Source organism: Meriones unguiculatus, chromosome 14 (assembly GCF_030254825.1).
Source record: "Meriones unguiculatus strain TT.TT164.6M chromosome 14, Bangor_MerUng_6.1, whole genome shotgun sequence".
NCBI lineage: Eukaryota > Metazoa > Chordata > Mammalia > Rodentia > Muridae > Meriones > Meriones unguiculatus.
In genome coordinates this window covers 28,400,829-28,423,222 of record NC_083361.1, presented here as the reverse complement: position 1 = coordinate 28,423,222, position 22,394 = coordinate 28,400,829, and the positions used below count along the sequence as shown (strand labels likewise).

The window sequence follows — 22,394 nt, the reverse complement described above, 5'->3', positions numbered from 1 at the left end:
ACAAGCCTGCACCATCACATTTGCTTGTTTGTTTGTTTTTCAGTGGATATGAGTACCGAACTCAGGTCTCTGTGCATATGAGGAAAGCTCTTTACTGATTGAGCTATCTTCCAAACCTAAACACAAGACTTTAAATCATTTAAGGGGCTCCAGGCTTCCTTTGGCCTTGTGAGCAGTAACCCGTTGTCAATGAGCAGTGGGTGGATGGATTCCAGGTCTCCTGATAGATATCGATCATTTTACAGCAAGCAAAAATTGCACATCTGGTCGTTATTGAATGGTAAACGAGAAGTGGCTGCTCTGGGTTTGCAAACTAGGAATTTAAAGATATTACTTCCAAACAGTTCCCTTTGGTAGAAGGATCAGAGATGTTGTCGCCAGGGCACCTGGGGAGTTTTAATTAGACATATGCTAAAGTGGCTAAAAGCTTCCTGGCCCCCAGAGTGCTACATACAGCGCCAGCGTTGTCTGCTTGGCTGGTCAATGAGTCCATTCAGGTAGTAGTCCTGTGGGGCTGCTTGTTCGAGACTATGTTCTCAAATGAAGGAAGGCAAGCACTCACTGTGAGATGGTTTTGCTTGAGGCTGAGGCTCACAGACAGACAGCGCTGTTTCCCTGCTGATTCCCAGGTTTCTGCCTGAAAAGCCTAAGAAGGGAGCTGTGAGATTAGGTGACCCTGGAATAGTCACAGCTGGGTGATGCCAAGTCCTCAGAGCCCGGGACACCCTCCGGCACATGACAGCTATAGGTTATGGCCCAGAAGCAGCTGTTTTCACTCTTTTGGAGGGGTGAGGCATATGCTCACCCATCACAAGCTCCCCATCCCTACCAGAGGCAGCTTCAGAAAGCCCAGACCTAAATGTGTCCCATGCTGTTCAGCCTCCCATTCCCATTTCCATCATGGGTCTCCATGATGAGGCCCAGTGTCCTGCCCAGGCTCTGCTCTAGCCACTCCACACTATGCCCTCCAGGGTCACACTCATGTGAGGACTGACTCGGTATAGGTTTTGATGGCTCACCTTCTGCCTCATGCTGGTCCCTTGATCAAAAGGAACACTTGCAATGTTCCAGTACCTTCTCTTCTGAAAAGCCACCAGCCCTGTCCCACTCCGGTTCATCTAACTTCCTGAACCATTCCAAGCAGAGCCTAGGGGCCCAGCAGGACTAGCTGAGTGCAGCAGGGCGTGGCCTCCATGCACTCTGGTGTGACTATCACAGTCTCAGGCACAAATGTCTTGCCAGGTACAGTGTTGTTCAGCAACAGGACATGACTGGGGGGCTTAGGGCTTCAACAGGAGATGAATTAGGAAGAAACAAGCCCAACATCACACCACAGCCCCAACCCTAGCCTTCTAGGGGGCCACGGCCAATGCCATGGCCAAGCCATAATTAGAAGTATAAAAGGGAATTTGGAGTATTTTATAAGTGGCAGTAGGCATGGTGTGCATGCTAGCTGTTAGCCTACTGGAAGTGATACCTGACAATGGTTGGCAAGGCACCATGATGGGAATTAACAATATCTCTTGTCCCTTGAAAAAAACAAAATTTTTTAAAAATTGAATCTTACATACTTTGCAGGCCCAGCTGAGCCTATGGGCATCGTAGACTTCATGTGGTTCCTCAAGTAAGGAATGAAGTAACTGCATCTGACATCGACTCTCATGTCAGCTTTTTTATCACTTCCTGCTGGAAGGACTGCTTTCCAGGTCACAGGGGATGAAGGTGTGGTCAGTCCTGATGCAACTTGATCAGCTCCAGCTGAGCCACCCAGAGCTGCCAAAGCACCCTCTACCTGCCTGTCATGAACTCCCCTGGTTCTCCATAAACCACCCGCCCACCTGATTTCCTGGCTTGGGATCTCATTCCCAGTCTCTAACTAGCCCCTAAGTCTATGGCCTTGATTTAGTATTGACCTCCAGCACTCTCTTAAGACAAGGAAGGCCCTCTTGAAAACCCCTGATTCCTGTTTCCAGAACACAGTCAAAAGACACCTTGTACCCACAGATTGTGGTACATTCCCCCTTACCAGCACATCCTCCACCCCAAGCAGGGGGCAGTAATGAGATCAAAGTCCTTGTCTTTTCCTGCCTGCATGTTCTTCCTCATGGCAGAAGCAACTGGCTAGGAGATTTGAGTGATGGGTTTCTGCCACTTAGTCTCCGGAGTGTTGACAGTCCCTCTTGCCCTCCCCTCACTCTGATCAGGGCCTCAGATGCCCTGGAGTTCTAGGACCGTGTGGGCTCCCTGACCTCCTGTAAGAATCAGCCACCTTACCACAAATAAGGACACTGTCCCCATCCACAGGCGGAAACGGACTCTAAGAGCAGACTCCCTGTGGTGGGGAGCTCTTGGGGCAGAGGCAAGAGTCCATTATTCAAAACTGGGTGCTTGAATCCACAGTGAGAGACATAGCGGCCAAGGGAAGGTAAGAAGTTACTGTGGGCCTCCAAACTGATGGAGACCAGGGGGAGGATTGCTCCACGGTCACGCCCGTGGGGGCTGCCCTTCACCAAGGCTCAGACAGCGACTCCTACCTGAGAGAACTGCCACTGCAGCTTCATCCTCTTGGCCTTGGCGTAGCTGCACTCGATGAGCCGAGGCCGGCTGTTGACGTCCACCAGACACCGGTTGTCATCGTCGTCGACAGTGGGGCTGAGGACGCCCACGTGGATCTGCTGGCCACTTGTGTAGTACACATTCTAGGGGTGAAAAGACGGGAGGCACAGAGGTCAAATGTCAACGGCCAAAGACATGGAGGGTAAGTGGCCATTGTCACCAGACAGCTGGCCACGGGTCCTTGGTGAGGAGAGGCCCCAGATTTTTATACCCAGTAACTTTGAGATGTGCGATTAGAACAGTGGACAGCGGGAAACAGCTTGTGATCCAGGGCAGCGCTTGGTCCTCGTGTAGATGGAGACAAAACTTTCAGGAAATGAAAACTGCCCCCACGGCAAGGCACACTCCATTTTCTATTCTATTCTTACATTGAAAAACATTGGCCATAATCTTTTAAATTGATTTTTACCACCCACAGCTTTGAAAGTACCTCTTGAATCCATTATGTGCAGACTCGCTGACTTCCTTCATAAATATTTTGTGCCAGGAGACACAGAGCATAAAGGCTCAGGCCCTGCCTTTGGGGAGCATCCAGTATTGGGGGCTGGGAAGTGAAAGACACAGAATTTCTACCTCTGCTGTGTGTACAGCAGGGGCTAGCAGGTGTTGTCCAGAAGGGGCGGTTAGTAAGTACTTCTGGCCTTGAGGTCCACCCTCCTGTGCAGTGAGGACTCACAGCTCCGGTGCACTACAGTGACAGGATGCAGAACAATCCAGCACACCAGCAAAGGAGATAGGTGAGGGAGTGAAGCCGCAGAGCCAAGCCTCAGCAACCAAGGGATCTGTCTCAGAAAAGTCACACAATACACGCTCTGCTTCCAGCGATGAGTGTGTCACAATGTGCAAAGTGCTGTTTATCAGGGAAGCTCATTGGAGCCTTTAGCCTGGGATGTACCAAAATGTCTCCCTGTACCAAAAAACCTCCTCTGCCACTCTGCTTTTCCGTCAAGGCATTAGCAAAATGACTGATTAGTAGAACCCAACTAGAGGCCAGAGAACATGGGAGCCCATTGCAGTAGATCACAGAGCAGCCTCCCTGGATGGGAGGAAGAAGGTGGAGACAGGGGGACAAGCCATTTTGTCTAAATCAGTCCTCAAATATCATCTTACTGTTTATCATGTTAATAAATCCAGGGATGAAGACATCAAAATCACCATCCTTTTTGACTGCTCTAATTATAGAAGTGAAAGATTATGAAGGATTATAATGACCACAGTTATCAGCAGAGGGAAAAGGCACAATGTCCAGCTCAACATGGAGATGTCACTAGACTGCAAGAGACAAGGCTGCCTTGTCAAGCTAACCATGGTTGAGATGTGAGTATCTAGTGTAAGCTCAAGGAGGCCCACTCTGTGCACCAGGGAAAGCAGAGGAGCTGTTGAGAATTGTAGTTTATTGGAGTTGAGGAAGAACTTGACACAGGTAGGATTTAGAATCTCCAACAGTTGTTGAAGCATCACATGTATCCATCCATCCCAACAAGAAATCAATCTTTGAGGGTGAGAGGGCTGTAGGCTTCGTGTGTCGGAAGCAGCTAAATCTAAGAGACTGGCTGGGACGGTCAATCTTCCCTGTCAACTGGATGGGATTTAGAATTACCTGGGGGGGAGGGGTGCACTTCTGGGTGTGTCTGTGATGGAGCTCCCAGAGAGACCTAACCAAGGAGGGCGACCTACACTGGAGTCTCAGGCTGGGAAAAGAAAGAAAGAAAAAGGAAGGAAGGAAGGAAGGAAGGAAGGAAGGAAGGAAGGAAGGAAGGAAGGAAGAGAGGGAGGGAGGAAAGAAGGACGGAAGGAAGAAACTTCCTGTCTTTGGGCACAGTGTGGCCAGTTGCTTCAGGTTCCCTGGACCTTGCCTCCCATGCCTTGACAGGCTGTAGCCTCAAACCGTGAGTCACAGTTAATGTTCATTCTTTGAATTGTTTCTTGCCAGGTGTTTTTTTTTTTTTTTTTTTTTTTTTTTTTTTTTTCTTCTGTCACAGCAACAAAAGACTAATGAACAAGCCAGACACACATCAGGAAGCAAAGTCACCAAGTCCACTGACAGGGCACATGAATTATCCCCACCCCCCATGCCTCCTCCCTGCTCCTCTCTGGTTTACTCCAACTCTAGTGCCTTTGAACCTGAAACGAAAAGTCGTCACTTCCTAAGGCCTTTTCTGAATGTGCCTGGCCTCAGCCTGCTATCTGCCTTCTCCAGAGAGTGAGACGTGTGTTTATGCTCTTAGCTTGCAAGCCCAGTGATCTCAGGACAGGGGAGCACTCAGGGGTCACCTTGGGAGCCAGGACCAAGGCTCAGAAGCATGAGCTACAAGAGAAGGATGGCCAGGGATCAGTCACTGGCTTCCCTTCTGGCCTCCTGTTGCCAGGGCCTGCCTCTCATCTCCAGGGTGGGGTGGCCACTGAGGTAGCAGCTGAAATCAGTTTCATTCACTTAGCTGCTCTGAAGTACTGGAGAGATTCTATGAGAGGTATGTGTGCATTTACTAGCTGCTACAGCTGTCACCAGCGCTGTTTATGGCTTCAGAGTCTCAGAAGATCATAATATGGACAGTTGTTTGTTATTTAAGAAGCCAACAACAAAGTGCGTCTCGATGAGTGGAACCAGGTGGATGGTGGATCAGAGATGGATTTGGCAAGGAAGAGTCCCTCCAGCCTTCCCTTGGACATCTCAGAAGCCCAGCCAGTAGCACACCGAATCAATAGATGGCCTGAACACATAAAATACGGAATGGTTTTGTGCAAGATTCCCCTTGTTCAGTGCCCAAAGTCCCAGCAAGTGTGGCAGCCCTCAGAGCAACGAGAGCCTTTGAAGGTTAAAGCAAGAAGTGGTTTACAGCTGCAGTCTCCAAAAGGGGTAGTTTTTATTTGCCAGGGGTCATTTGGGATGCTCGGACATAAAGTTTTTAGTTATGACTTGGAGGAGAGGTTCCTGGCACCCAGGGGTACAGCACACAGCACCCGCTAGGAAAGTTAAACTGCCTGGCCCAAAGTATCAGGAGTATCATTGTCGAGAGGCCCTGGGTAAAACTGCTAATAATCAAGCAGAAATATCTGTGGTTGCGTGGAACAGGCTCACACGTTCTACCCCATTTAATCCTGATGGAGTTATGGTCAAGCACGGGATTGCAGTACCCCATATCCAAAGCTGGGGACAAAGTGTTTTCGATTTCCGACCTTTAAAAGGATTTTTACAATATCTGCGTATACGTTAATAAAGATTATCTTGGAGATAGAACCCAAGTCTAAACACAAAGTTTATGATTCACAAATTCTTTAGGCACATAATCTAAAGGCAGTTTTGTACATAGCTACCTCTCACAAGAGGTCACATTTGGGATTTTTCTGTGTGAGTATTCAAAAAGTTTAAGATAGTGGAACATTTTGGATTTTGAATTTCTACCTGTATTACTGTCATCTCCCATTTTGAAGATGAAGAACTAAGGCAAATTTAATTATTTGATAAGAATTAAATAATGTGCCCAGAGTAACACAGCAGAGGCTAGCAGCTAAGATTTAGCTGTAGTCTGACTTAGACCCAGGACCAGTTACATCCCTCATCTAGCTCCCTGGATCCTCTCAACCTCGAGTGAGTGGGCTGGAAGGTAGCAGGGAGTGCCGGGAGACTGGCTTCCATGTGGTCGCATGGAGCCACCATGGGGCCTGGACTAAATTCTGGAGGATAGGAAGGTCCCCTTACTAAACAACCCATAGAACACAGCAGCCAGGAGTGCTGAGACAGCATCATCCTGCCAGTAACTGTCAAGGCAGAGACGGGCTGTTATCCTGTCTGGATGTTTTACAAACCCCTGGGGCATAGAAACGATACCCTCACCACTCAGCTCCTCTCCAGCTGCAATGATGGATTGCATCCCTTCTTCACTCAGCCCTGCACAGCTCAGCTGGGCTGCACACCTGACTGGCATTTTATTTTGATGGTTGGTGGAGAAAGAAAAATCACCGGCAATGCCAAGAACAAACATCCGGGTCTCAGGTCTTACTTGAGTGGCAATGTCCCCTTCACCAGGTCAGGGCTACGAGTAATGATCAACGGCTGAGCTGAAGACAGCCATGGATCGAATGGGGTTCTGCTGCACATTGCTATCCTCAGGACCAAGCTTGGGCAAAGAATCCCTGGGGCAGGTGGATGGCTTTGCTTGAGTCCTTCACCTCTGACAAGGCCATACCTGTCAGGATGCAGGTGGGCCCTCATACCAGGGTTCTCCTCCTGGTGCTATGTGGATGGGCCATGGCATCCATCCTTACAGGTATCAAAGGTCGTTGACTCAGGTCTCTCACAGAGCACAGAAGGGGCATGGGAAGGGAGAGGGGAGAAGGAAAACCCTCTTTTGTGTGGGTATGTTAAGGCTTCTTCTGGATATCTCCACGCTCAAGGTTACCGTCTATCTGTGAGGAAGGGAAACAGGCTACCTGCAGCTTCGGAACACATTTTGCCAAGGTCCAGAAAAGGCCTCATTCTCTTTCACTGCCTGGATGATGTCCCCAGCTAGGTTGAATTCTTAACAGTTCAAGGTCTGCATCTCCCTTCTGAAGACAGAAGCCCAGGTGGGTCCTCTCGATTCTCAGCAGCCCTGGGCTGGAGCCGAGGCTCCACCTCCACTCAGCCCATCCCGCAGTGAGGATGGCGAAAGCAGAACTTTGCTCTCGAGGGCCATTGCAAACTCTCCCTTTTGAAGCCACCAACAGCAGAGCCAGGACCACTTCTACCAGCCCTTCTCCCCTGAGTCCTGGGCATCAGTGAGGTGTCTGAGGTCATTATGGGGGTGGGAGGGTGCTGGGTCCTTCCCCCAAACCTGTCTTGCAGATATTTTTCTTTCTTATAATTGTCATCAGCTAGGTATGGAGGTGACCGTGGGCTGTCCCAGCACCCAGGAGGCAGAGGCAGGTGGACCTTTGTGAGTTAGAGGCCAGCTGGGGCTACATAGTGAGACCTAGCAGGAGGCATCTCTCAGCGGACACCATGGCTCAGCAAACCTCTTAGCTTCCACCCTACCAACCAGAGTTTGCAAATACTGGCTAAAAAGATTTCACCTCCATTTCCAGCCTCCACCACTCCTGGCATCCTTAGAGATAGCCAATCTGCAGATCTTTTTAGTCCTCTAAGTGCTCCCTGCCCCCACGCCTTCCACACTTCATGTTGTAGCCTGAAGTTCTAGAACAAACTAGGGATCTGGGGTGAAAATTGTTAATGACGTATATGAGTCATGTTTCTGCTGCTGTGTTAAGATACTCTGATCAACCCACCAAGCAGGGGAACAAAGGGTTAACTTCATCTTATAGTCCTAGAGAGACAGAGTCCATAACAGCAGGGAAGGCACAGAGCTGGCTGGTCACATTTTCACCCTCACACAGGAAGCAGAGAGAGGGAACTGAAGTGGGGCAAAGTTATAAACCCTTAAATCTTACCCCTAGTGATGCCCTTCCTGCAGCAAGTCTCCACCTCCTAAAAGTTCTATAATGTCCCCAAACAGCTCCACCAAGTGGGACCAAATACATAAGCTTATGGGGAGCATTCAGACCACCAGGAGACAAAGATGCTTTTCTGGGCACAGCTCGAGTATTGGGCATAGGCACTGGAGCCTTTGTTTTCTCTCCATTAGTGTTTCCCTGGCAACACTGTTGCTCTGTGGATTCAGTGCCCTTGAAATATGAGGTATCTCAGAGACATATAGCCTCTGGCATGGAGGGACAGTAGTGGTATTTGGCTGACACCTTCCTGAGGCTAGAGAGTGGGGTGGAATGGGGAATGGGGAGAACCTCGATGAGACGCTCCCCACAGTGACTTCTAGAATTACCACAGAGGAGAAAACATGGCAGGTCCTGGCATGGCAGGGCTTCGGGTACACCAGCCTCCTTAGGACCATTTCTTCGGACACCTGGAAGGGATAGTCTGAAGATTGCTGAAGCCTGTCACAGGATTGAGGAGCCAGCTCTCTCTCTCTCTGTCTCCCTCTTTCTCTCTCTCTGTGGGTGGGCCACATTGTAGGGTGCCTCATGATAGCAAGAGTTAAAATGAGGTAGCTGAAAGGAGGGCTAAACCGTGGGCCAGTCATCTAAGAGAAAGATGACACGTGCAGTATATGAGGCTGGAGGTCCTCAGGATCCCCCTGCTGTCAAACTAAAGGTCCCCACCCTTGCTCTGCATCCCAGTCATCCAGGAAGCTCAGGTAAAACCTATAAGCCACTGACTCGGGAGTGGGGCGAGGCCTGGGGCCTGGCGTGCTTTGAATGTGAAGCATCCCCTGTAGACTTAAGTGTTTGAACAGTTGGTCCCCAGACGGTGGAGGCTGCTTTGGAAGGTCTGGGAAACTTGAGGAGCTGGAGACTTGTCAGAGAAAGTGAGTCCCTGGGGTCAGGCCTTGGAAGTCAAGTTCCACTTCTTATCTGCTTCCTGTTTCCTGTTTCCCTGAGTTTTCAGGGGTGCAAGGGGTGATGAGTCCAGGCTACACAACCACTGCCTGCAGGAATCCACCTGCTGCTATGCCTTCCTCACCACCATGAACTATGTTTCCACAACCTGTGAGCCAAAAACAAACTTGCCCTTGCTTAAGAGGCTTCTTGTTCAGTGTCTGGTCACAGCAACAAGAATAGTAACTAACACGGGGGACTTGTTCCAGAAGGTTCTAGTGTGTAGCCAAGATAGAAAACTACGTTTAAGGAGACCCTGGGAAGTGTAGACACAACATTTAGGAGTTACCTCTGTGGTGAAGATTAGAATCCCCTCACTCTGGCTGCAGAGACTTCAGAGCAAGGCCTCTGACAGTGACCTGGGCTCTCCACTTGAGAGCATGCGATGGCACAGTGAAGAGGCCACCCTCTCCATGTCTGCGAGTCATGACATCTGCAAGCCCCTCCTGAGTCTGACTGTCCTCTAGGTGAGTCAGGCAAGCCACAGGCAAAGAGCTAGAAATGGCAGGAGTGGGGGAGGGGAAAGGACATGGGGGCTTGCTTTACTCCATCTCAATTTATAGAGTGGTGCCGTGACATGCAGAAAATGTATTGGAAATGGGCTTTCTGTCCTATTTACCCAAGGATGAGCCGCAGACCTCTGCAGACAAGGTGGGCTGATTTAAAGGCTTGGTTATTGGTCATTAATCCCTTGACACAGAGGTTCATTACCACGCTCAGGGCCATAGTGCACTGCCAATAAATCAGAGTTGGGGGTGAGTCGCTTCTAAAACACCCTTCCATCCACCCTTACTCAGCACCAAGTCCATGCAGGAGAGAGAGGCATGCACAGGGCCCCGTGCTAACTCTCTATGTAGCAGCCCTGTATAAGGCTTCTCACCCAGGGCCTCCCCCAGGGAACTCATTTCTCCTGTGAATAGACAACTTTAAGCCTATGAGTCCCCAAGCCTTCTGGGGAGAGGTTTGTTCAACTCAGTAACCCTCTTCTAGAATGTCAGGCCCCCAAAGCAGAGAGGAGCTAGACATGCTCCTCCCTTGACCTGCTCGGCCACATGTAGCAGGACATCTAGACTATCCTCCTGGCCAGGCTTGAAGCAGGGGACTGGTTAAGAGTGCATGATGGCCCGGGGCTCGGGGGATGACCTCCATCCAGGGAGTCCAGTGACTGAGGAGGTTCGAGTAAAGCCCAGAGTGGGATAAAGCCCATGAAAGCCACAGAAGCAGGCAACACGTGATTCTGTCAGGTGGTGGGGAGATGAGGAGAGTCACCACGAAGACTGTGGACAGCACACTGGAAATCAGAGAGCTGTGCCCTCACACCGTGCTCTCTGTCAAATCTGAGGACTTCCTGGAATCCTTTAACAAAAAATACCCACGGGGCCTAAAAAGCAACACAGGTGACTTTGGAAGCACCTGCAGGTCTGTTGAGACTAGACAATCCCAGTTGTGTGTGTGCAGAACAGCAGGGAGGAAAGCAGAGCTGGTGCCCTTAGACTTGGGACTGAACAGAGAGGATGTATCACAGAGCTCGGCTTCTGCTTCCAATGTGAACCCAGGAGGGTGGCCAAGTGGCCCCACAGCACTGTCCCTGGGCTGGAATCGTTGGTTCCGACTTGATGCTGTCAGAGGGCTGAGGACCCTTGAATTCCCTTCCAATGTTATATATCCAACACCAAATATAGTCAGATCTGGCTTCTTGCCTAGTTTTGACCACTGTGATGTATTCATGTCTGATCAGTTCTCAGAACTATAATGTGACCCATCACCCCCATCTTTCTATATATGTTATAGAGAGTAGTAGACACACATGCATATATATGTAAAGCGTATATGTGGAGGGAGAAAGAGAGTTTTATTAAGTTCAACCTTGGAAGCCCAAGTCTAAGGTGTGGCAGAGCCACTGCTGTGGACTGTTATTGCTAGGCAACAACTACCAGGAGACAGAAAGAGTAAGACTGAGGACTCAGCCTCTCGCCCGTGTCTACGGGACTCTCACTAGGTCCTCTCTTCCACAGGTCCACTGCTTCTCCCATGGCCACCATCCTGGGGACCAGCACTTTATTTCTGCCTTTTTGCCCTTGGACCTGAAGCATCCCAGATGGGTGGGACTGACCCATGGTAATTATGAAGCAAGCTCTGACAGCTGTAAGTTCACCGATTTCATCAGCCTATAGACACTGACTCTAGGTGAGGGGGTACAGTCAAACCCTACAATACAGGACAATGACTTTGGAGCTAGTATGTCCACAGTGAGGAAACTGCCACTCGGGACCATAAAGACAGTGATGGCTTTTCGACAGCTTTTGAAGAGTGATGGCAAGCAGATGAAGAGCAAGCTTTGTTTTTCTTTTCCCCAGCTGCTTTTGGCAAGATGCTTCACAAGAGAAAGAAGGTCAGAGAAGAAATGGATACATAGCATAGCCGAAAAGCGTTAGTTACTGTAAGCCATGGAGATTCTGAGGTCATGTGTTACTGGGACATGACAAGCCTGGCTGACGGGCAGCCATTTGGTTAAGCTCCCTCCCCCACAATCCTGTGTAAAAATAGAATTAGCAAATTCAAAGCATGACCTTACAAAAAGAACAGGGCACTCTGAAAGTACACGCTGAGGGGCTTGAGCTAATGTGGAGGGGGGAAGGGCTGATGCAGGAAAGACCCTCCAGATCCACACTGCCTAGCTCAAAGCCCTGTTCCCACCTCCTTGTGACACAGATAGTGTATTAAGCTGTCACTCTCTCTGTTTACTTATCTGTGAAAATGGAGCTAACTGTGGTTATTGGGGAGCTGGCATAGGGATGAATCGAGCTAGATGACAGTGTCGCCGTTGTACCACCGGTCCCTAGTAGATCCCAAGTTCCCTGAGGACAATTACCGCGTCTTCTCCTCACCTTGCACACCATTACCGGCTGATCATCAAACCTACCACTTGACACACAACCCACACTCAAACACGTTAGTTTATTGGACTAATGTATTAATGAAGTGTACTAGGGACCCTTGAACTTTAACTTGGAAATTCATCCAGGCTTGCTCCCTAGTGCCTTTGTCACAATCCTTCCTTCCTGACGGCAATCATCATCGTCGCAGAGCCCAGTGGATAAAATCCCCAGGACATGGGTCTTGCTATTGCCCCATTCCCTACTATCCACTGTTGAGTGAGCTCTCCTGACCCGGTATCTGCCCACCACCCCAGAAACAAAGAAGCGCTATCTCTTGCGGGTACAATACAGCTACCATGTACTACTTTAATAAGAGCTTATGTGTCCTGCACAAACTAGGCGATCACAGACATGACCTCCAACTTCAAACAGTCCCTTCCACTCTAACCAGCATCCTTTTCGGCACACAGTCAGCTTCGAGTTCTCTGTTCTCCCACAGACGCCGCACTCACTGTCAAGGCAGCCACGGAGTCCGGGACCAGCCCCATCTCATCCTTTGATTGCCTCCTCTCCCGTCCTCACTCAGTCCCCAGCCTGATGTTGCTTAGTTTATCTTCTGCCCTCTTTACCCGAATGCTGATCCCTTTCTCTGGCTCTTCCTCTGAGCCTCAAAACATGCCTGCTTACTGCTTTCCTTTGAAAACAACCTGAGCACACACCTTTCTCAACCCTATAGTCCTCCTTGATAACCAGCTCCCTCTCTTCGCTCCTCCGCAGCAAACTCTGGGCCGAAGAGGCCATGCTCATCAGCTCTCCCCACTCCCTTGTTACATCAGAGGCAGCACCGCCATGGCCTCCCGAGATACCTACAACTCTGTACGCATATTCAGGTTCCAAGTATAGGTGCCGCGATGAACCTTGGCTTCATAGAAAGCCCCCAAAGGGGCAGGAAGGCAAATATTAGCCCATCTCACTTTGTGACCACCCTTTTAAAAAGCTTTCGCTATTTATTCTTATGTTTAACCCACACTTGTTAGGCGTCTATAATATCCCATCCAAATAAAACTGAGTAACTTCTGAGCGGCTCAGACTGTGCCAAGGACTGCAGACATAGTACATAAATGCTGATATTTTCTGTAGTTCTGTAAGAATTAAGGCCAATGAGCCCCTTTTCCTGCAGTGAAAATGTTATGAAAATTTTCCCTTTTGGTGTCCTTCACCCAAGCCAGCCTTACTCCCACACATGTAACTGCAGTGAATAGTGTATTTTTTATTTTTTGAGCAAAGAAAAAAACATAAAGCTGTCCCGGTGATTGATTTAGAAGGCCCAGCTCTACTTAAATTCCCAGCATATTAACACAGTACTGCCCTCAAGGGCTCCGCTAAAGAGCTGCCCTTCCAGGGCTCACTGGCAACAGAGAGCAGGCTTCAGAAAAAGCAGCTGGGACAGAGGCGACGAGACAATGCAGTTAGCTGGGAAAAATCAAATAGGGGAATTCACTTATGCCCATCATGTATTCTCAACACAGCTACTTAGGAAGTTCCTTAAAATGGCTAAAGCATCTCCTTAAGCTTCCGGTGGACAGACACTGTTCATGTGTCCATATTCACTGCTGCCAGCCCTTCCCGAAGCCCAGAGTCTACTGACTGACTCCTCCTTTCTCTGACTCTTACTGAGGGGAGTCCCGAAAATTCATGGAGACACTTTGGTGGCATCTGGATCACTGGTGATCTTGCACAGTGACGAACTACTCCACCCAAAATGTCAGCGGCATGGGCATCCCAGCTGTGTATTAAGCCACTGGTGGAGGGCTACCCTGGATACAGAGAGTGTCAGCGTGTCCGTGGGAAACTTTGTGGGCTTCTCCCCATTTCCTGCTCCAAAGGGGAGGCAGAGGAGGTGCCTCTGAGAGACACTATACCTTTGGTACGCAGGGGAAAGAATGCTGTCAGCTTACATTTTCCACTCTTATTCTCCTGATTCCCACGGGAGCACTCCCATAATGCCACTGCAAGTGGTGAGTAACAGCAGCTGCAGGGAAGGGGCTCACTGCTGAATTTAGCCTGGTCCACAGTAGAACCCTGTGCCTCTCAGGAGGCTCTTGCATCTCTTGCCTCAGGGGTCATGAGGAAAAGCAGGTCACCTACAGATGCCAGCAAAATGTGCTGGTAGAAGAGGCAGTGAAGAAAGCATGGCCCCTCATCCCTGCCTACCCTGTGTCTACCGCAGCTGAGCCACCCTCAAGGAGGCGTGGGGCCTAGCTTCCATCTCCACATCTTCATGGAAAGAAGAGGTACAGACCAACACTAATTTTGACATTAATCTCACGGCAATGACCATATATTGATGGAGAGGCTTAGTGCTAAAACTAAGAAAACCAGCAACCACCATGTCCTGAGGGGCCAATTGTGCAGCCACAGTGATACCTTTGAACTTCCCCATTTAATCTTAGAAAAGCCTCCAGGAAACGGATCGTTCTGTATAAGTGAAGAATTAGGCTTTGGGTCAGGCTAGGAAATGACAGAGCTGGTGTGCCTGGGCAGGTTGCTGGGGCTTAATGAGGGAGAGTGCTTAAGCCATTTACTAAAGAATCCAACAGCTTTGCTCTCCAAAGGGCCATGTAGCATCTGCTCTGAGGCAGGCGTTGGATGGAGTACCAGGGACTCTCTGGACAGCAAAGATCTTCATCCAGGGGTGGTAATACATGCCTCTATTTCCAGAAACTGGAATGTGGAGGAATGCAGATCAGGAGCTCAAGGTCATCTTCAGCTACACAGCAAGTTTGAGGCCAACCTAGTTTTACAAGAAACCCCTTCTCAAAACAACAAACAATGAAACAAAGCAAGATCATTGTTGTCCAGGGATTTATAATCTAGAGAAGGCCCATTAATAGTAAACAAAATACCTGTCACCAATAGTGATTGTCTTTGCCTTTGAACATCTGAGAGCAGAATCAGACAAGGCCCAGGGATCTGAGAAGGGTGAGGAGACACTTGCAGAGAGGACTTCCCTAGGCAGGAAGGTTTGGATTTGGGGCCTAAGCATGGGAAAGAGAGAAAGACAGTAGGGTTTGGATTGGACATCTCCACTAGGAAGGTGGCTGCCTCAGCTCCTCAGGGGGAAAGTGGGACACTCAAGGGGAACAATCAGGTGGCCTGTAGGGGGTGACAGAAAGCTCATAGGCCTGAGTCCAGGAGTGTGGAAAAGGACAGAGTTCAGAGCCCCTGGAGTCCTGTCTTGAGACTCCTTTTCAAATATTTCCTGCGGAATACTACAAGCTAGACTCAGTTTCCCCTTAGACCCTAAGAGGAGGATCAGGCTTTATCTAGGTTGGGGTTCCTTCCCTAGTGCTCCCACCACGACCTTTATTCATGTAGCACTCGTGACTGGTTGTGCCTTCTAGCGCCACCCAGCATCAGCCTGCTTTGGGTGGCTCCTTGTCCTGTCTGTACCCAAGGGTGTCCCTGAGAGAGGAGTCCCACAGGCCAGGAAGCCGGAAGGCAGCATGGCGTCTGCTCCGAGCTTGGGCTCTACGGCAGGCAATCTGGGTGACAAAGCCAGGCCCTGTACCTGGAATAGGTTACATAACCATGTGAGCTCCAGTTTCCACCAGGTAAGAACAGGGCACTAGAGGCATCCGCTTCCACAGGCTGCAGGGAACACTGGCTTAGACAAGATAAGTGTTTTAAGAGGTACTCAGAAAGAATGCACAGTCAATGTGCATGCGCGCTACTGTCATTTTAATAATTAGCTTTTACTGTTGAAAACACTCATTGAAAGAGGGTTCTGACTCGAGCCTGGTGCTAGGCACATACAGGTTTGGTAGCTTATCATTTAATTCCCATGCCCACTTTTACTGATCGGGAAGCCGAGGCTCAGAGAGGTCAGGTGACTTGTCTCAGTACGCATAGCCAGATTAGGGTCTAAATTCAGCCCCTCTGCCACTGGGTTCCCAATTTGTCTCCATGGCCAGAGTCATCTGGGAAGCAAAGCTCTGCAAAGAAATGTGGGCAGGGGGCCAGGGACAGCAGGTCTCTGCTCAGGAGCCAGAACATTGGGCACTATGGTGCTGCTAATGACAGCCTGCTCCCAGCCTGTGGGAGTTTAATAAAAGTCATGCAAAACTCGCTGTTGATGACTCTAATTGCGGAGTTTGGACATGAAATGAAGAACATATGTGGAGTGAATAACAAATCAGGCAGCTCCTTTTTTTTTTTTTGCTCCGAAGCTACAGGGAGAGCTCAGAGTTCACCATCACTCTGTATGGAAAGAGGACCTGACCCCATGGCCTCACACCTGGGTGCTTCAACAGCCCACTGCTCCCTAGGACCTCCTGTATCCCAACATTGAGCATCCCACCCAGGACCTCTGCTTCCATGAGAAATCGTTAGAGAAGAATGTAGACAATATACATTTTTAAGGCAGAGGGCAGAGATGGGAGGGGTGGTGTCCAGGGGACACTTTCCTCACCCACTAAGGAAGAACCAGACCCAGGTGAGACGGAGACCAGGGGCAACCTCAGGCAATCCTGTGGCAGACTGTGACAGAACGGGAAATCCGTGTGTGTCACCTGTGAGTCTGAGAGCAGCCAGAACAAAGGAGGAGGCACTGATACATTGTTCCTCCTTTCCAGCCTTGGGTCCTAGGCAGGTTGCTCCTGGGTGTGACTAAGCACCCATCATGAAATTCTAGGACTTACAGCCTACGCCTGCCTCCCGAGAGGAGCTTCTTTGAACCATATGAGGATAAGCTGGCAAAAGGGACACGACGAGTTAATAAGCAGACACACAGAGTCAAGCAGAGATGGCTACATAGTGACTTTCTGAGTGTATATGTAAATGTATGCATACCTATGTAAATATAAGTAAACAACAATAATGAAACCTGTAGTTAGCATTTGCTATGAGTTATTCTTCGCTTTGAATTGTGACGGGAATTCAGAGATCCCGTCAACGCCAAGTGAGACACTGACTAAACAGAGCTGCAGTTCATGGTGAATGGCAGAGGGGGGTAGGGTGGGGTGGAGGAAGGGGTGGGGATTGGTGCAGGGCCTGGCAAGCTTAGCATCCTTCCTCGCAGTAGACTTCAGGCAAAGAGTGAGACTGCAGGTGCAAGAATTAGGCAACTCATGCAATCAGCTTCAGAACAGAGAGCCAGGAGACCCAACTGCTGGCCGCTAGGTCCCAGCAAGGAAGTTGAGACACCTGTTCTCCAGGGATACTTTCCAGGGCTGCAAGGTGCTTGAGGTGATTCCCATCCCAGGAGTTTTAGAAGGGGATGTGAAATCATAATCCTGTGCTCACAGATTAGAACACAATAGGGGTGTTGGGACATCAGCTCGTTTGCCCCGGCCACCCATGCTGTGGGCAGGCTTGGGACTAGACTCTTATTCTCTCTGATCCTGAGTTCCGTTCTTCTGTGTATCAGCCTTTCCCCAGGAGCCTCTGTGGCTGAGACCACCCCTCAAACCACTCACACCAAGCAAGCAGCTCTGTGGGAAGGCATTGAGGAAGGCTTATCAGAGGGTGTGGGAGAGTAAGCCGTCCTAGGGCCACCTTGGGGCCAGCCCATGTGACAGTCCTGGGCTTTGCTTGCTCTACATTCTGCATGAATGGTGGCCCTTGGGACTGGGTGCAAGGCCTAGACAACCCTTGCTAGGAAAGTTCCTTGATCCAGCAGGGATCAGTATGACCAGCTGAATGCATTATTCTTCTTCTTGCTAGACGAAAGCAACTTATGAGAGAAGGGTTATTTTTGACTCACAGTTTAAGGGATACAGTTTATCATGGCAGGGAAGGCATGGTGGCCGGAGTGTGATGTGCTTGGTCACATTGTATACACAGTCAGGAAGACTACGATAGTGGACAGGAAGGGGCGCTGGGTTATAAAGCCAGACAGCCAATTCCCTCTAGCAAAGGCCTTCCAAAATAGCACCATCAGCTTGGAAACAAGTGTTCAAACACGTGAGCCTATCGGGGACATTTCACGTTTGAACCACACCACCAACTAAATCTAGCAGGCCATGTGAGGCTTCCCCAAAGCATAGCCCTGCCTGACCCTGCACTGCCAGGCATCAGCTGGTGCCCACTGACCAGGAGTCAAGGAGGGCACACTCTTATGACAAGAAAGAAATACAGGGAAGATCGGCGAGCTGCATAGCCACTCTTTGCCTGACATTCTATTTATTTATAGAAAAAAGTCATGAAGAAGTGGAGACATCTGCCAAAGGTCACTGACAAGTGCAAAACCATTTAAATTCTTGGCACACAAAGCAGTACTTTTGCAATTGTCTCTAGGGTGTTACATGAAAGGCCTAGAGATGCAAGCACAATCTGTGAGGTGTTTCTAATGCCCCTGAAGCCACTGGGGACATTGCCAAGTAGAGGAGGGCTGAGAGTGTCATTGTGACCCATTAGTAAATGGAAGCTTCTAGAAAGTTGTCAGTAGACAATGAGATAAGCAATGTTTTCCATTTTACATCTGTCTATTTATCTATCTATCTATCTATCTGCACCCAACCATCATTCCATCTATCCATACATCCATCTATCAATCTATCATTTATCTATCATTTAGGAGTCATTGTTCAATAGGGAAAGGGTAAGAGTATCACTGAGACCCATTGGAAACTGGAAACTTCTAGAAAGTTGTGAGTAGACAATGAAATAAGCAGTATTTTCCATTGTCCATCCATCTATCTACCAACCAACCAACCAACTGACCCACTGATCCTTCAAGTGAGAACTCTTAAAAATGAAGACGAGGACTTGAGTGGATATAGCTCATTGACAGGGCACTTGCTTGTTTCATACAAGGCCTTGGGTTCAATCTACAATACCACAGAAATAAACAAAAATTAAAACCAAAGAGGAAATGACAAAAAAACCCCAATGCAACCAAGTCCGTTTCCTCCTCTATGCTTAGCTTAGCTTTCCTTAAACACTCTCTCTGATCTAATGTGAAATTCATCTTCAGGATAGGACAGAATTCTCTCAGCTCAACTCTTTTCTTTACAGCCTGAGTCAAAGCTTGTCCTGAAGCAGAACTTCACAGACTTTTGGAAGAATTAAAATCCCTTCCACCTTTCTTCTCCTACTGCCAAGAACATACCTTCCCAGAGGAGAAGCACTTTATCTCAATGCACTGTTTGTGTTTTAGAAAACTCTGGCAGAACAGATGGAAGAAATCCTCAGATTCTGCTTTGTTCTTTCTGACCCCACATAAACTCTGTTGGATAATGATGTGTTTGGGGCAATAGATGCAGGGTTCCATCATGGAAATGAATTATCTGTGCTTGTCTTCCTCCTCCAGGCCAGGGACTCGAGCAAGTGGCTTTTCTCTTTCTCGGTACTTAGCATAAAGCTCAGTGAATGGGCACATGAATGAATGAGTGAGTGAATGAGTGATTAATTGGATGGAGTCTGTGGAGAGACCCCATTATTGTATTTTTCCCATTAGAAGAAATTTTCTAGGCTGTTACACTAATTAGGGCTAATATTCTCAGTTATTTTGAGGATTGCTTAAAATTTGCTGCTAATTTAAATAAAATGGTTATATTTACTCATTAACCAATTAGCATCCTTCTCAGCAGCTTCACCTCACTAATTTGATTAGCTACGTTCTGCTTTCTCCTGCTCAAGGCCTTCCCTGAGACCTGGGATTATCCCAACTCCATCAGAGTGACGTTTCTTTCTGAGGGTTTAGCCCAGCTGCGAGACCAGTTTCTTCTAGCATAGCCGTCTCCGCCTCTCTGTGTCTTTGGAGGCCGCTGGCAACCTCTATAAGTCACTCTACAAACATTCCTGTCACTATGACAAAAGTTTTTATCCTTCAAGGGAAATCAAACTTTATTGGAAACATGAAAGACAACCTGTCCTATATCTGAAAAATGAGTGAGTGAAAAACAGAAAAAGTGAAAATGAAAGTGAAAAAAAGTGGAGGTCAAAGCACTGATCTTCCTCATCCTTTCTTGCTGGTAACCTATGATGCCATCAGGTAAATCAACTCACACTTATTTTTCAGAAGTAAAATAGACTCTGAAACATCTAAATTATTGCAATGGAGACAAGTTCTTCTGGGTACCCAGAATTTTACATTTTCCCATTTCTGTTGCAGGATATTTGATCCCATTGTGAACCTCGAGATTGTGAACTGTAAAAAAAGAAACAAAAACAAAAACAAGAAACAAAAACAAAAACAAAACCACCCTGTTTCCTGTTTGGTGTGATTAAGCCCTAACACACACCTTTAATCCAAGAATTTTCTGTTTACTGTAAACAGGTGATTATGGTGTAGTTCAGCCAACCCTACACACACCTTGAATCCAAGAGCTTTCTGTACATAGGATTTAATAGAGTTAACTCTAGGTCAAGAGTCAAAGCAAGGAACCAGCGGATGGATTAAAGAGTGGGAGGGACTTTCAGTTGAGGGGCTTTCGCTCTCTGGCTCTTGAGCTTTAACTCTATGGCTTTGGGGCGGTTGGAGCTTTGAGCTAGCAAGCCTTTGGTCTTAGGTTTTTGGCCTTTTTCTTCTGGGAAATCAGCTGAGCTACTGAGCCTTTTGGGCTTTTTCCATCAGGACATGAGCTGCGAAGGAAGCTCAGCTGGGTACTTTCTCTGCCTCTCTGATCTAGTAGGTTTTCACCCCAGCATCTTGCTCCTGAATTAACATTGGTAAAACCAAACAATTGAGATCTTTTTTCTTTTTTTAAAAACAACAGATCTCTGCTTTCAGCTAGAACTGTGTGACTCAGCCCAGACAATGAGCTGGAAAAGGAAGTTATGTGAGGCGCTTCTTAGCCAAGGAAGTGAAGGACTCCCAGTTACATGCCTGTCCTTACGAGAGGAAAGGAGGTTAAAGGGTCGAGCTGTGCACCACTATGATGCAAATGTCAAATTCTAACTTCCATTTCCCGGAATGGTACCATGTTTAGAATCAGGACCATTGACAATATCATTCAGGCCCCTACCCCAAATCAACGAGTGTGTGTAAGAGGCAAAGTTAGCAACAAGGATCAGAGAGATGCTGAAAGGAACTGAAGAAGCTCCAAGGGTTGGGGAGAGGCCTGGGACACATCCCTCCCTGGAACCTTCTGAAGGAGCTGGTTGAACTTTGACCTTGGACTGCTCCAGAACTGGGGGGATAACACGCTCTTGTTGTATATGCTTCTCAGTTTGTGGCACTGGGTAAGGGAAGCTGTGAGAGATGAAGGGAAGACCACATTGTCAGGTTGTCGGTCTACATGGGCTGAAGAGCATTTGATCCCCAGTAAACTTTAGAGAGGGTAAGAAAAAGATGGCTCAGTGGATCAAAGTGCTTTGCCACTGAGCCTGGCATCCTGAGCTTGGTTCCGAGGATCCACAAAGTGGAAGGAGATAAGTAGCTCTTAGAAGTTAGGTTGTTCTCTGTTCTCCACTTGCATGCTCACACACACACACACACACACACACACACACACACACACACACACCTAGGGTGTGTTAGTAAATAAATGTAATTTAAAAAAAAAGAAAAACACCTAAGATCTAGAAATAACATGGATGTCCTTATGCTATCACATGGGTGCATTGTTAACAGGCCTGTTAAGAGCATGGGATTTTCTAAGAGTATTGTACCTGCTTTTTTTATACGCTCTTCACCTTCTGGTTAACTAGCAGACGCTATAGAGGTATACACCAATGCCTGGTTTTCAGCCTGGATAGGAAAGGACACACTGAAGACTATAATTGCATTAACAACTTGTGTCTGACCTGTTCATTGCATTCTAGCAGTGTTTTGTAGAAAATGCCTACAGTTACGTTTTCAAATGCAGTTATTGTACTTAGACTTCACTTAATGGTCTCATGGGGTTAGCCACCTGGCAGGGATGCCTCTGGATCCTTCTTCCACTACCACACTTGGCTGTGGCTGGCTGAAATCAAGTCAGGAAGCTCAAATGAAGCCACTTAGATAACACTCAAGAGAGGAACAAGCTTTCCCCTCATATGGTGACCAGATGAAGATTTAAGGGTAGAGAATAGACTGTCTGGAGTATGAGAAAGCCAGCATCATGATTCTGTTCCTTGAATCAAGACTGATATTCAGCATATGCTAGTGTTCAGATGGCCTAAAGTGAAACAGGTACCTGGGGGTGGTTTGTCAAGTAGCACAGTCTGTGGAAGAGCAGGGCTATAGTCCCAGTACTAGTGGAGAAAAGAGGTTCTTGAGTTTGAGGCCAGCCTGGCTACATCATAAAGACCGTCTCAAAGAAGAAGCGGCAAAGTCACAGACCAGGAGAAACCTTAGTGATGTCTCAGTTTGGAGGTTATAATGTCCACGAAACATGGCTTGGGTAGAGATGATGTCATTGTTGCCTGAGCCAGTGGTTGAAAGACAAACTGTGTGTCCTTTTATTTTGGAAGGAAACTTCAACTCTCTCATAAGGCTATTTTTTTTGTGGGGCGAGTCACTACCATTCTTTTAGCACAAGC

General features: G+C 48.2%; 1 protein-coding gene across 2 annotated transcripts in view; it reads right to left on the bottom strand.

Annotated features, from left to right (window-relative positions):
- Galnt18 (polypeptide N-acetylgalactosaminyltransferase 18) overlaps positions 1 to 22,394 on the bottom strand; it is a 297,912-nt gene that overhangs the window by 12,035 nt on the left and 263,483 nt on the right. The window contains exons 10-11 of one of the 2 annotated variants that reach the window (XM_060367028.1): positions 2,535 to 2,699; positions 563 to 646 (exon numbers count right to left, since the gene is read on the bottom strand). In XM_060367028.1, coding sequence (XP_060223011.1) covers positions 563 to 646; positions 2,535 to 2,699 — 249 coding nt within the window. The remainder of the gene's footprint in view (positions 1 to 562; positions 647 to 2,534; positions 2,700 to 22,394) is intronic. The other variant, XM_021627896.2, reaches the window with a different exon arrangement.